The 12,663-nt window shown below is 41.4% G+C and overlaps 3 protein-coding genes across 4 annotated transcripts; 1 reads left to right on the top strand and 2 right to left on the bottom strand.

Annotated features, from left to right (window-relative positions):
- Positions 1-8: 8 nt before the first annotated feature.
- Positions 9-782, bottom strand: LOC108830728 (varicose-related protein-like). The gene has a single exon (XM_057000868.1). The coding sequence runs from the start codon at positions 714-716 to the stop codon at positions 342-344; it is 375 nt and encodes a 124-aa protein (XP_056856848.1). The 5' UTR covers positions 717-782; the 3' UTR covers positions 9-341.
- A 175-nt stretch (positions 783-957) lies between these two features.
- Positions 958-10,185, top strand: LOC108830726 (haloacid dehalogenase-like hydrolase domain-containing protein At4g39970). Of its 2 annotated transcripts, none has more exons than XM_057000869.1 (10): positions 958-1,471; positions 1,549-1,593; positions 1,672-1,722; positions 1,812-1,886; positions 1,973-2,006; positions 2,132-2,187; positions 2,272-2,331; positions 2,438-2,497; positions 2,600-2,646; positions 9,555-10,185. In XM_057000869.1, the coding sequence occupies exons 1-10, from the start codon at positions 1,019-1,021 to the stop codon at positions 9,556-9,558; spliced, it is 885 nt and encodes a 294-aa protein (XP_056856849.1). In that variant the 5' UTR covers positions 958-1,018; the 3' UTR covers positions 9,559-10,185. The 2 variants fall into 2 exon arrangements, with proteins under 2 accessions (XP_056856849.1, XP_018459822.1); XM_018604320.2 differs by lacking the exon at positions 9,555-10,185 and adding an exon at positions 2,728-2,908.
- LOC108830725 (cytochrome P450 79B1-like) lies at positions 8,815-11,989 on the bottom strand. The gene is made up of 2 exons (XM_018604319.2): positions 10,667-11,989; positions 8,815-10,068 (listed from the first exon to the last, which is right to left on the bottom strand). Exons 1-2 carry the CDS (start codon positions 11,678-11,680, stop codon positions 9,436-9,438), a joined length of 1,647 nt encoding a protein of 548 aa, XP_018459821.2. The 5' UTR covers positions 11,681-11,989; the 3' UTR covers positions 8,815-9,435.
- Between the last annotated feature and the right edge of the window lie 674 nt (positions 11,990-12,663).

The raw sequence follows: 12,663 nt of genomic DNA, 5'->3' as shown, positions 1-12,663 counted from the left end.
CTGGATATTTCTGTTACGGCTACCATCTGGTCTGCTGGTTTAATGGCTGCAGCCACATCCGCCATCCAAGCAAGCTTTCGGGACATGTCCTTAGTTAGGTGCTGCAACAATGACGAAAGTAGGCCTTGGCTCAGAGGAGGAGGATTCATCGCCAATAGTCTATGCAGATCCACCTGTGAGCAAAGCCATGATACTATGGAGACATCCCTTTCCCTTTCCTGTAAAGCCATAGTGAAAGACTCTTCATACCTGCCTTCAGATATCAACCTGGATAATTCTGTTACGATAGGTACTCCGGTCTTTCCAAGAAGAGGAGCACCCAAAGGTTCTCCGCCACTTCGTTACTCAGCAGCTGCGAGAGCTAAGCAATTCCTTTGGCGGCTCTCAGCTAATTCACGGCTTAAGGCTTGAGTAAGTGACGATGCAGAGGTAATGGTTTCCTTTAAAGTATGAGCAAGCTGGGATAACTCGGGAATCACTTTCTTACACATGTTCATAAGTGACTCTTCCAACTTATGAAGTTCACTAGATGAAACCGACTCAGGAAGCTTCGCAGACACTCCTGTTGAGTCCTCGATACCCGCCGGAGCGTAGAGCTGTTGGCTGGTGACCAACGGACTTGCACGTGGAGGGTAAGGACCCGATGGGGGTCTGAAGAGAGTACCGAGATCGAACCGTGGAGGTTTGGAAGGGTTAGTGTTACCAGAGGACGCCATGGATTTCGAAGATTCGATCGGCGGATCTGATAGTCAGAGAGAGAGATGATTACTTGAACAGGGGAAAACGCTATCTTGTTGATCAAGTAAAAGCAAAGAAACCCTAATTCCTTGAACAGGCCCATGTAGGTCTGGAACCAGCGGAGTTAATGGGCCTTTGTGACACTAGTAGCCCATTTGGTGTACGATAGAAAAGTTAGTTAAATACCGTTAACACCACACATTTTCTTTTTTAATTTTATCTCACTAAGTCAGATCCTTCTCTAGAACCACACAAACGCAGAGAGTGCGAGTGTTGATCAATGGCGGTTTCTTGCAGCCACTCATCGATTCTCTTCCCCCCATCCACCTCCTCCGTTGGCTTCAACCGCTTCCCTTGTCTCCAAACGCTGCGTTTCAAATCAAGAAACGTTTATCAGAAAGCGAGGATCTCTACTACAGTCTCGGCATCATCTTCTTCACGGTCACTCCAAGCTCTGATCTTCGACTGCGACGGTGTGATACTAGAATCGGAGAATCTACACCGTCAAGCTTACAATGACGCCTTCTCGCATTTCGATGTTCGATGTCCTCCTTCCTCATCCGAGTCTCTCAACTGGAGCCTCGAGTTCTACGACAAGTTTCAGAATCTTGTCGGAGGTGGAAAGCCTAAAATGAGATGGTACTTTAGAGAGAATGGATGGCCGACTTCGACCCTTTTCGACACACCTCCAGAGAGTGACGATGATCGAGCCAAGTTGATCGATACTCTTCAGGTCATTCACTCACATTTCTTGCACTAACAACACAGCAAAGTCTCTAGATTGATGTTAAGATATGTTTGACTTTGCAGGATTGGAAGACAGAGAGGTACAAAGAGATCATTAAATCAGGAAGTGTAAGTAGTGATCTTGAAAAAACATCATCTTAGTTTCCTGAGATTGAATCTAAATCTCTCTGCTTCTTTTGGTTTCAGGTAGAAGCAAGACCTGGTGTAATAAGACTAATGGATGAAGCAAGAGCTGCTGTAATAACAAGCTTTTTATAATATACCCTAATTAAAAAAAAAAAATTTTAATTTTTTTTGATGTGTTGGTTCTTGAAATGATGCTGCAGGGGAAGAAACTAGCTGTGTGTTCTGCAGCTACAAAGAGTTCAGTTGTCTTATGTCTTGAGAATCTAATCCAAATCGTGAGTTTTTTTTTTCCTTTTATTAATAATCTCTCTCATAGACTGGTGACATTTTTATTTAACTCGGTTATGTTTATGTCTTTTAGGAGCGATTCCAAGGACTTGATTGCTTCCTTGCAGGTGATTTTTCATCACATTCTCTATTTTGAGTTACTTATTACTTGGTGGGCTTTATATGTCAAACACTTTGTCTGTCTAAGGTTTCATTCACCAATTTTTTTTTTTTGTATTATTTTGATTTTCAGGAGATGATGTTAAGGAGAAGAAACCTGATCCTTCTATATATATAACAGCTGCCGAGGTAAAATACAAGTCCAGGCAACAAAACTTTATATAAAATGACAAGAACTAACCAAGTGGTACGTTCTGTATATATTGATTGCAGAAGCTAGGTGTTTCAGTGAAAGACTGTTTGGTCATAGAGGACAGTGTGATTGGCCTGCAGGTTAATAACTCTAAAATCTTTTTCTCGTTCTTACATCTTGAAACATCTTAAACTGGGTTCTTGAAACACAATCTTGAAAATGACTTTTGACTTTCAATATATCTAGGCTGCTACAAAAGCAGGCATGTCATGTGTGATCACATACACTTCTTCAACCTCTGATCAGGTCTGCTCTACAACATCTTCTTCTTCTTCTTCTTCTTCTTTTTCCAGCTTCACTATTCTCTTTTTCTTGGTTTGTATAACAGTTGAAAACGTGTTCTTTCAGGACTTCAAAGAGGCGATTGCTGTATACCCTGATCTCAGTAATGTGAGGTAAGTATTGTCATATATCAAACTTGAAGTTTCTCACAGTTATCCATTTTCTAAGGTATGGTGTTTTGTCATTGTTCGTAGCTTGAAAGAGCTTGGAACTCTGCTTCAAACCATTGTCACTGCAGCTTAATACACACATTTGCCTCTTTTTCATTTTTTGTTTCTTCTTCTGGAACTGTACATCTGTTTTTNTTTTTTTTTTTTTTTCCCAAATTGATATATTACTTCACCGAAAAGTTATAATTACAAGCATACAACCAGAGATGACAGACCATCTTGATCGACCAAAAAAGGATCATCAGCCTCCATGAAACCACAAGAGCACTAACTCCAACTATATCCCAAACAACATAGGATAAACAGCACCAAAAAAACACCAGCAGTAGCCTACTGATAAGATGCCTATCTTTCATGAGCAAAGAAACTATCAAGCCAACGAGGATGACCTGCTGCGACATAAGATTGTGAGAAACCTAAGTTAATCACACTCTGTGCAATGAAAGAAACACATCTACCAGAATCCGCCGGCTGCACTTTCACTTCCCACTTCACAAAAGCCTGCAAATCCTTCCTGAGCTCCGAAGCTTCAAATTGCAGGGAGGGCCAAGCCCTCGGTCTCACTATAGCATCAGTCAAATCAGCAAAAGAGGATGTAAAGACCACAGCATCATATTTTAGGCTACTCATACTCTCCACCGCCCATGAGAAAACCATTAATTTAGCCTCCCTCTCCATCGGGACCATAGGAAACGTTCGTCGGCTATGCAGGAGAACTCTACCACTGTCGTCTTTAACCATCCATGCTGCACCCACAGCCGAATTACATCTAGCCCAATCCATGTCAAATTCACAGATCACCCAACCTTTCGGAGGCGCAATGAATTGATCTCGCTTTTCCATCGACTTCACCGATTGCTGCGCCTCCAACCTAGCATCCAGCTGTTGAGCAGAGAACCAATCATCCGCCTCAGCCATCGCTTTCTTAATAATGTCCTCAGGATCCAATTGGGTTCCCTCAAATAAAAAACCATTCCTGTGTTTCCATAAATACCACAAGATCCAAGGCCAGCAACGAGTGATATTTAGGTCCAGGGTAGCATTCTTGCTTATTTTCAAGAAGAAAGCAAAATTCTCAAAAAGAGATCGCTCCATCCATCCTCTTGGAGGTGTTGGAATACAAGAATGGGCCCAAGTCTGCCTTGCCATATCACACTGGAACAGCAAATGATTAACAGATTCGCCCTCTCTCCCACATAATTGACACCTCTCATCACACTTAATACCCCGAGATAGAATGCGGTCTGCGACCGGGAGAGCATCAGACAATACCTTCCAGAGGAAGGTTTTAATCTTAGGGGAAGTGTGTACCTTCCAGCAAGCAGATTTGAGGGCATTAAGAGACGGCTGTGCGTCAGCGGTAAGCAGAAGGTCCCTGTTCTTATCTTTTGCCGCCAACCAGTAACCCGACTTCACCGAATAAGCACCAGATTTATTGAATTTCCAAATCCAAAAATCTTCTTTAGTCACTACTGGCTGATTTCTCAGCAACACTTCAATATCAGACGGGACAAAAACTTCCTCCAAAGCCTCTCTGTTCCAACATCTACCGGGGAAATTAATCAAACTCCGCACCTTAAGATTGAGGTCAAAGGTGCAATTTTTGATCCAGGGCGCTCTAGGACCATAGCCATCTCTGTCATCTTCAAACCACTTATCAATCCAGACATTAATCGAATTCCCATCACCCACCCGCTTTTGGATCCCTTTGACTAGTAAATCTCTTCCCCACAATAGACTTCTCCAACCATACGAGGGACGATTCCCTAACTTAGCTTCCAAGAAATCACAGTCAGGAAAATACCTACTCTTTAAGAGTTGAGCAAGCAAGCAATGCGGAGAGGTGAGAACTTTCCAAGCCTGCTTAGCCAAAAGTGCCTGATTGAAAGCTTCGAAATTTCTGAACCCCAAACCCCCACTATCTTTCGGCAGGCACAGCCGATCCCAAGCAATCCAGTGCAATTTTCTCTTGTGCCCATCAGAACCCCACCAGAAATCTGCCATAGCGGACACCATCTTGTCGCAGACAGTCTTAGGGATCTTATAGCAAGACATAGCATAGACAGACAATGAAGAGGCTGATGCTTTAATCAAAATCTCTTTACCTCCTTGGGACAGATTCCTCAAATGCCACGCATTGAGCCTGGCAGAGATCCTTTCCTTCAGAAAGCCAAAACAGGCAACTTTAGAACCCTTTAGACATTCAGGCAGACCCAAATACTTGGAGGTTCCTCCTTCCTTGAAAATCCCCAAAACCTGACTTATGGCATTTTTTACATCCTGGTCAACCAATCTTCCAAAGGAGATTGCAGATTTCTGTACATTGATCACCTGACCAGTAACTTCTCCATAGGCCATTAAGATACTCTGAAGTTCAAAGGCTTGCAATACCGTAGCTTTGCACATGAATAGGCTGTCATCCGCAAATAGAAGGTGATGGATCGACGGACCATACTCTGTAAACTTCAATCCAGAGAGACGCTCCTCCTCTTCCGCTTTGTTCAGCAAGTGAGTTAACCCTTCAGTGCATAGCACAAAGAGGAAAGGTGATAGGGGATCACCCTGACGAATTCCCCTCTACGGTTTAATCAGACCAAAAGGCTGATCATTGATTAAAACAGCAAAAGAGACAGAAGAAACACAAGCCATGACCAAACTGACCCATTTCTGATCAAAGCCTAAAGCCAGTAGGAGACCCTTCAGGTAGCACCACTCTATCCTGTCATACGCTTTGGACATGTCGGTTTTGACAACCATGAAATCCTTTTCTACCAACTGATGACCTCCCAAAGCGTGAACCGCCTCATGAGCAACACCAATATTATCACTGATGAGTCTCTCCGCCACAAAAGCTGATTGATTGATTGAGATAAGTTCCGGGAGAATGGGTTGAAGCCTGCTGACCATAATCTTCGAGATGATTTTGTAGAGAACTGAGCACAAGCTGATTGGACGGAGATCACTCATCACCTCCGGTTCTATGATTTTTGGCAACAGGCAGATGTAAGTAAAATTCCAGTCAACAGGCATCACTCCTCTACTGAAAAAATTCTGCACTTCAACACACACTTTTGGGCCTATGGTATCCCAGTATTGCTGAAAGAACAATCCATTCATGCCATCAGGACCCGGTGCGCTCGATGGATTGATACTGAAAACCGCCAGCCTTATTTCGTCCTCAGTGACCTCCGCCAGCAATCTGTCATTCATGGCCACTGTAACCCGAGGAGCCATACCTTGCAAGAGATTCAGAATGTTGGGAGGCTTCGATGACTTAAACAAGGCCGAGAAATAGTCGAGAGCCACTTGAGCTTTTGCAGCCTCAGACCATTGATAGACCCCATCGATGTCCTTTAGCTTGCTCAGGAGACGCCTCGCTCGGTTAGATTTAACAGAAGCATGAAAGAACTTGGAATTCCTATCACCATATTTGAGCCATCTTTCCCGACTTCTCTGCTGCCAATGTAACTCCTCCTCCCTGTAGGCTTTGTACAGTTCTTTTTTGATGATCTTGATGGCATGATAACACGGGTAGTTCCTAGACTCAAACCATTCCAAGCGGTGTTCCAGTAAGTGGATTCTGTCTCTCGCATTAAAGACTTTGGACTTCTTCCAGCGGCTTAAAACCCCTCTGCAATCCCGCAGTCTCTTAGCCACACTTCGGTTAGAGGAAACCCCCCTCCCTGCTCTCCACGAGTTAATGATATCCTTCTTCACTCTGGGTAAGAAAAGGAACTTCTTATCATATCTGAATTGGCCTTTGTACCGCGCTTGAGAAGCTTGCAGATTGATTAAAACAGGCCGATGATCAGACCCTCGTTTGTCAAGAAATCTCTGATTAGAACCAGGGAAAATCCTGAGCCATTCCTTGTTCCCAAAAGCCCTATCGAGGCAACACTGAATCCACTTCTTCCACCTCATACCCGACCAGGTAAATCTATCACCAGAAGCCTCCAACTCGTCCATGCCGCAAGCAGCCAACATGTCAGCAAAAGGCCTAAAAGAAGCTTCCGATCTAGAAGGACCACCTAGCTTTTCACCATTATTCAGGATCTCATTAAAATCACCAACTATACACCACGGATCCTTCCTACAAACTCCAAATCTGCTCAGTCTTTCCCAAACACAAGACAGAAAAAATCTGAAGTCACCAAAAAGAACCTCCATGTCAATCAGATTCTTATCCGCATACTTAATATCCATCTTAATGGTGCTTTTCCAAAATACTGCCAAGCCACCACTAAGACCTACTGGGTCAACCGTATATACATTGTCATAACCCAACCACACCTTTAAATCTACTAGAACATCTCTGCAGTTTTTAGTCTCCATTAAGAAAATTATCTCCGGAAAGTAAAGTCGCCTAAACTCCCGCAGACGTTGAACTGTCAGGTCTTGAGTACGCCCCAGGCCCCGACAATTCCAGCTCACTATGCTCATTAAAGATTGGACGGTCCCTCCTTTGGGACCACCTTCAGGGATTTTGACCTCGCCAAGACTGGAAGTTCCCCATCTTCAGTCTCTACCTTTCTCTTCAGACCACTCATGATTTGTTTACCCGCTCCCTTGTCAGCATCCAGAACCACCAACTTCCTCTGCTTCCTTTTGGATTTTGGAGGACGGTTTCTTTTATAGACTTTCTTTAGAGTTCCGGACGAAGCAACAGGTTCCGAAAAACCCGAGCTAAACACCGTAGAACCTTCAGAAAGGGGCAGAAAGTTAACCCCAAGTCTCACATCCTCGCTCCCCGAATGCGCATCCAGAGGAGGACCCAGCCTCATCGCCATTCCAGCACCAATAGCCGATGCCATTAATTTTTCAGAGTTAGGAGTCACAGAGCTTCCTTTACCTCTACTCAAGCGTTCTTCTTCGTAGTTGAAGACATGTCCCTTTCCTTTGTTTAAGTCTCTTGAGATAGTAGGAGGAGCTTCCAGTCTCAGAAACATTTTCTGCAGCATAGGGACTTGTTCCACTTCAGCAACAGATTTTCTGACTCTCTCTTCTCTGATAACTCTGTCTTCAGCAGTTGATAAACTCAGGTACTGCCTCATCTCATCCATCACCTCCTTAGCGATCTTCGGTCTGCCAGTAGAGAGGTTAATCCCCACTTGGTCTTCTCTAAGAACTCCAAAGAGAGGATCACCTTCACTCAGTACCACTGATCTGTGCTCAAGTTCTTTCTCTATTGCTTGACGCCGCGCCAAGGCCACCTCTTTACGCTTCTTCACTTCGAGAGGACAGATCCTCTGCTCATGATTCAATCTTTGACAGGTAAAGCAACGCTTCTGGATTCTTTCATAGTCGAACTTGATGGTCCACGATTTACCTCCTTTAGCTGTCACCACCTTCGCCGGTCTGAGGGGATTCGCCACATTAAACCTTACCTGAGCACGAATAAAAGGTTGAGACTGTGGTTTCGAGGGGTCAAAAACCAACACCTTAACTTCACCAATCATATCAGCCAACGCCATTAGCGCCTCCTCCGTATAGTAGTTTATGGGGATTTGGCTGATTTGTACCCAGAGAGGAATAAACTGAAGATAGTCATCAGGCGGTTCTTCAACCCAACACGCAATCACAATGACCCACTCATTAAAAGTATGAACGCCTTTCTCCAGCACATCCACCAAGTCATGCTCCGAGTCAAAGAAGAACTGAAAACGTTCCTCCGAGAGAGCAACTCCCCTACACCTGCCTTCCTTTTGCCACTTCCTAGGCATCCTCCAGATTAAGGAAGACATTCTCTGACATTCTGGGTTCAGAACTCTACCCACAATGCTTAGAAGATTCTTTTCATTCGAACAGAAACCCGGTTGGTCCGGCATCTCGAAAGGTTTGTCATCCTCGTCCAAAGACAGAGCCATTAAGGCTCGATCCATAGCCACCGACATCGTAGCACCACCGTTGAGCAACAATCAACACAAACTCGTCTTAACAGAAGCTTAGATCTCAGAAAAGGGAACTGGAACTCACTGCAGATCTGATGAACACCAAACTTTAACTTGTCTTTTGGAGAAAAAAGGACAGAGAAGTACAATAAAGTGGTTGCAAAGAGATAAGAAAACGTGTTTTTCTTGCTAAAATTCGGGACCCACACTCCACTCACTCTTAATAGCTAGAGAGAAAATATCGCCCATTGAGGGTCGCCTGACTTATAAATAGCAGCACAGTTCAAACAAGACCTACCATGAATTCTCAAAAAATCCATATATAATAAATTGTTCTTCAATTTTCCTCTCACCTAATACGTATTAATTTGGATAATTTATAGTAAATCGCATTTTATAGAGTTTGAATTGTGATTTTAGAAGCATTTTAATAAATTTTTAATGAAACAAAAGCTTCTAATAATTAGATGTTTTACTATAAATACATTTTTTCAACTTTATCAAAATTTACATGTATATTTCAACTTGGTAAATAATTGATTGATTGGAAAAGCAATTTACTTTAACTCGACTTATAAACACACAATTTTTTTTGGGTTTAAATAAACACATTATTTGTTATGAGATATATATTAATTGGGGAGTCTTCTTATTATAAAAAGAGAAAATAAAGAAAGAACAAATTCTATTAATATTTTTTTTTAAAAAACACTTCCAAGTGTCCCCACAGGAACCAAAACCACACACAAGTTGTTCATAAATTAACCGATTATCTTCTGGTAACCGGTGACCAAACACTTAAATGTTATATAACATGAGCTATTTAAAGAAATACGCTGTCGTTTCACTTCACAGTTGGATAAAGATGCTCAGGCAATCTCAATTCACCGACCATAACCAACGGTTTAGACAAAAACATATCATGACTAGACTCCACCAACTCAACCCTTGTCTCATTCTCAGGTAGCTTCCACGTGAAACCTTGAAGAAGTCTCGCGAACATCATTGTTATCAACGCCGTACCTAAAGCCGGAGCAGCACAACCTCTTTTTCCGGTACTAAACGAGATAAACCGGAGATCATTCTCCGTCAAAGTAACTTCGGAGCACTCGTTAAAATGTCTCTCTGGTTTGAAGCTAAGTGGGTCAGCCCAAACTTTCGGGTTACGGCCCAGCTCATATCGGCTAAGAAGGACTTGACTTCCTTTAGGGATGTGATATCCGGCGACGGTTGCGTCAGAAAGTGCCACGTGCGGGATGTTAAAGGCGGCGATGGGATGGAGGCGGAAAGTTTCACGGAGAATCGCTTTGAGGTAGTTTAGTTTTGGGATGTCGGATTCTTGGACAAGTCTTTCTTTTCCGACAACTTTGTCGATTTCTTCCACTGCTTTAAGGAGAATTTCCGGTTTGTTCACCATCTCCGCCATGGCCCATTCGACAGCGTTTGATGGATTGTCTGGTACCGCCATTACAAGCTCCTATCATATAGAAAAAAGTTTTTATAAATTTTTTTTATTTTGGGCTCTTATTCTTTATGCAAACAAGAATCATATATTTTTTTACCAAAAAAGAATCATATATTCTTTTTTTAACTATTATTATTAGGAAGCACCTATTCGTTCTTCCAAAAAAAATAATATCATTTTAGAGAAATCTACTTTTCCAATTAAAAAGTTAACGTAAAATGGAATTATCCTTAACATGAATTTGTCACAGTTTTTATTTTATTTGACGTAGTTGGCTACTTTAGTCTTCATGCAAACAAGAAGCATATATTCGTTCTTTTAATATATATATATATATATCAAATATATTTTCCAATTTTAAATTTAACGTAAAATGGTAAAAAAAAGTTTTAGAATATGTTTTCCATTTTTATTAGTTAATCACGATAAAATGTCAAAAAAGTTTTATTAGGTGGTCAATTTTATTCGAACCCAGAGCAGAATCTCTAGCTAGAGTTTCTTTACTACTAGATCATGAAGACTTGATTCTGATTAATGCCTTGTGTTATATATAAATAATTGTAACATGATTTTCTGTTTTTTGCCATAGGAACTGTAACGTGATTATTACCTTAATGGTGGGTTTGATTTCATCGGCGGTAAGCAATGGGTTTCCTTCTTCATCTTTGATCGAAATGAAAATGTCTAGAAAATCCTCGATTTGAGTTCTCTTTCCATCTCTCCACATCTTGATCCTTGCATCAATGATTGGATCGTGATACTTATCCATAATAGCACTCGAGTCTCTTATGATCTTCTCGTGACCGTTAAGATCAAGTCCCGTGAGCATAGGTAGATAGTCAGAGATACAAAAAGCGAACGTAAACTCTAAGCCTTCAAACATAGCTTTCATATGCTCGATATCCTCTGCGGTCGGTCCACCGTCCGGTGCGGTGTTCTCAGAGAACGTTCTTGTCCCGAACATAAGCTTCTTGATAGCGTTACCGCAGTAATGCCTTGTCACGAACCGGAAATCAACCGAACCCGAGTTCTTGACCATGTTGTATACCCATGCTGTTAAATGATCGTTCTCTTCTGCTCTCTTCTGATGAAGCGACCTGTGTCTCGAGGGACAAAGGAGTTCTGTCATCACGACTTTCTTCATTTTCTTGAATTGTTCACCGAAAGGAGTGATCACGCAGGTTTTGTAGCCGTTAGAGAGGACGTTTTGTGCGTAAGTCATAGGTCTTGAGGCGAAGAGAGCGTCTTGTTGCTTGTATATCTCACGTGCTATCTTAGGGCACGTGACGGTGATCACGTGAGTGTTTCCTAGCTTCACGCAGGCTATCTCAGTGTTTAGCTGCTTCATGATGCTGTGGAGCCAAAGGAAAACGGGACGGCTCTTTAGCATCGCTAGAATCATTCCGATGATCGGCCATCCTGTGGGACCTGGTGGGAGAGACAATTTCTTATTGTTTTGTTTCGTGATCAGTTTTTTGAGAAGCATCACTAGGGTTATAGTCACAAAGGCTTGAAGCATTGTGAGGAGATACATGTTGCTGAACAATGATGTTTGCGTTCTAGTAGTGGAAGTGGGATCCGAAGAGTTTGAGGTAAAATTGTTAATTCTTTTGTGTGTGTACATATATACATATATATATATATATATAGAGAGAGAGAGAGAGAGAGAGAGAGAGAGAGAGAGAGAGAGAGAGAGAGAGAGAGAGAGTAAAGAAGAATCAAAGTATGTTGTTGTTTTCTTGGTTTCTCTGCATGGATAAGAGCCTCACCTTCCTATTTATACTATCTTACCAAGTGATCTTAAAATGTGTTGAAAAGGTTATGGAAAATGCTGGATGGGTCGGGTCCATCTTGAGCACTACTACCATTAATTGTTGAATTATTACGATTCCAACGTTTCAAAATATCTATATTTTAGTATCTGTTTAATAATATTCTGTTTAGTTGGGAATTTTAAATATTCTAAGAGTAACATTTTAAAAAAAAATTTCACTTTTTTCTTAAAAAAAAAAAAAAAATTCACTAATCGCGGGTCGCCACGTGTCGTGGGACCCGCATAATAGTGACAGAAACACCCAGTTGGAGTTTCTCTACCTGCGCCTTTTCTCTCCTTTTCTTCCTCTTTTCTCTGCATTTGGTGGACCCTTCCCCTTTGAAACTCTTTAGAGAAACCTGCAATATTAGTGCTCTAAGTGCCTTTGTAGGTGACCTGCCAAAACTCCTCGTGCTAGATAGGCACTTGAAAAACAATTAAAACAAATGGAGTATTATTCTTCTGTGATATTAATGATTTAATAGAGTGTTAGGGAGAGTGTTCCAAACAAGTGTTGGGGAGCCCTGGAGGTATATATATGTGTAACCACTGGTTTTACATTTTATATTTAAAATTTAAAATGTTTTTCTTCAAAAGTAAAACTTAAAAACTAACTTTAAAATTATTTGTATTTTACAAAAGTGGTTTATATTTATCAAGTTCATAAATTTTTTATAAATAACCAACACACATATAAAAATATCACAGAAATATTAATTAATAAAAGCTTACATTAAAATATAAAACCAGATTATTAGTGTTGTTATAATATTTAAATTTCTATAATAATTATG

This window comes from Raphanus sativus, unplaced genomic scaffold, assembly GCF_000801105.2.
Source record: "Raphanus sativus cultivar WK10039 unplaced genomic scaffold, ASM80110v3 Scaffold3025, whole genome shotgun sequence".
Classification (NCBI taxonomy): Eukaryota; Viridiplantae; Streptophyta; class Magnoliopsida; order Brassicales; family Brassicaceae; genus Raphanus; species Raphanus sativus.
This window is presented reverse-complemented; position numbering and strand designations above follow the sequence as displayed.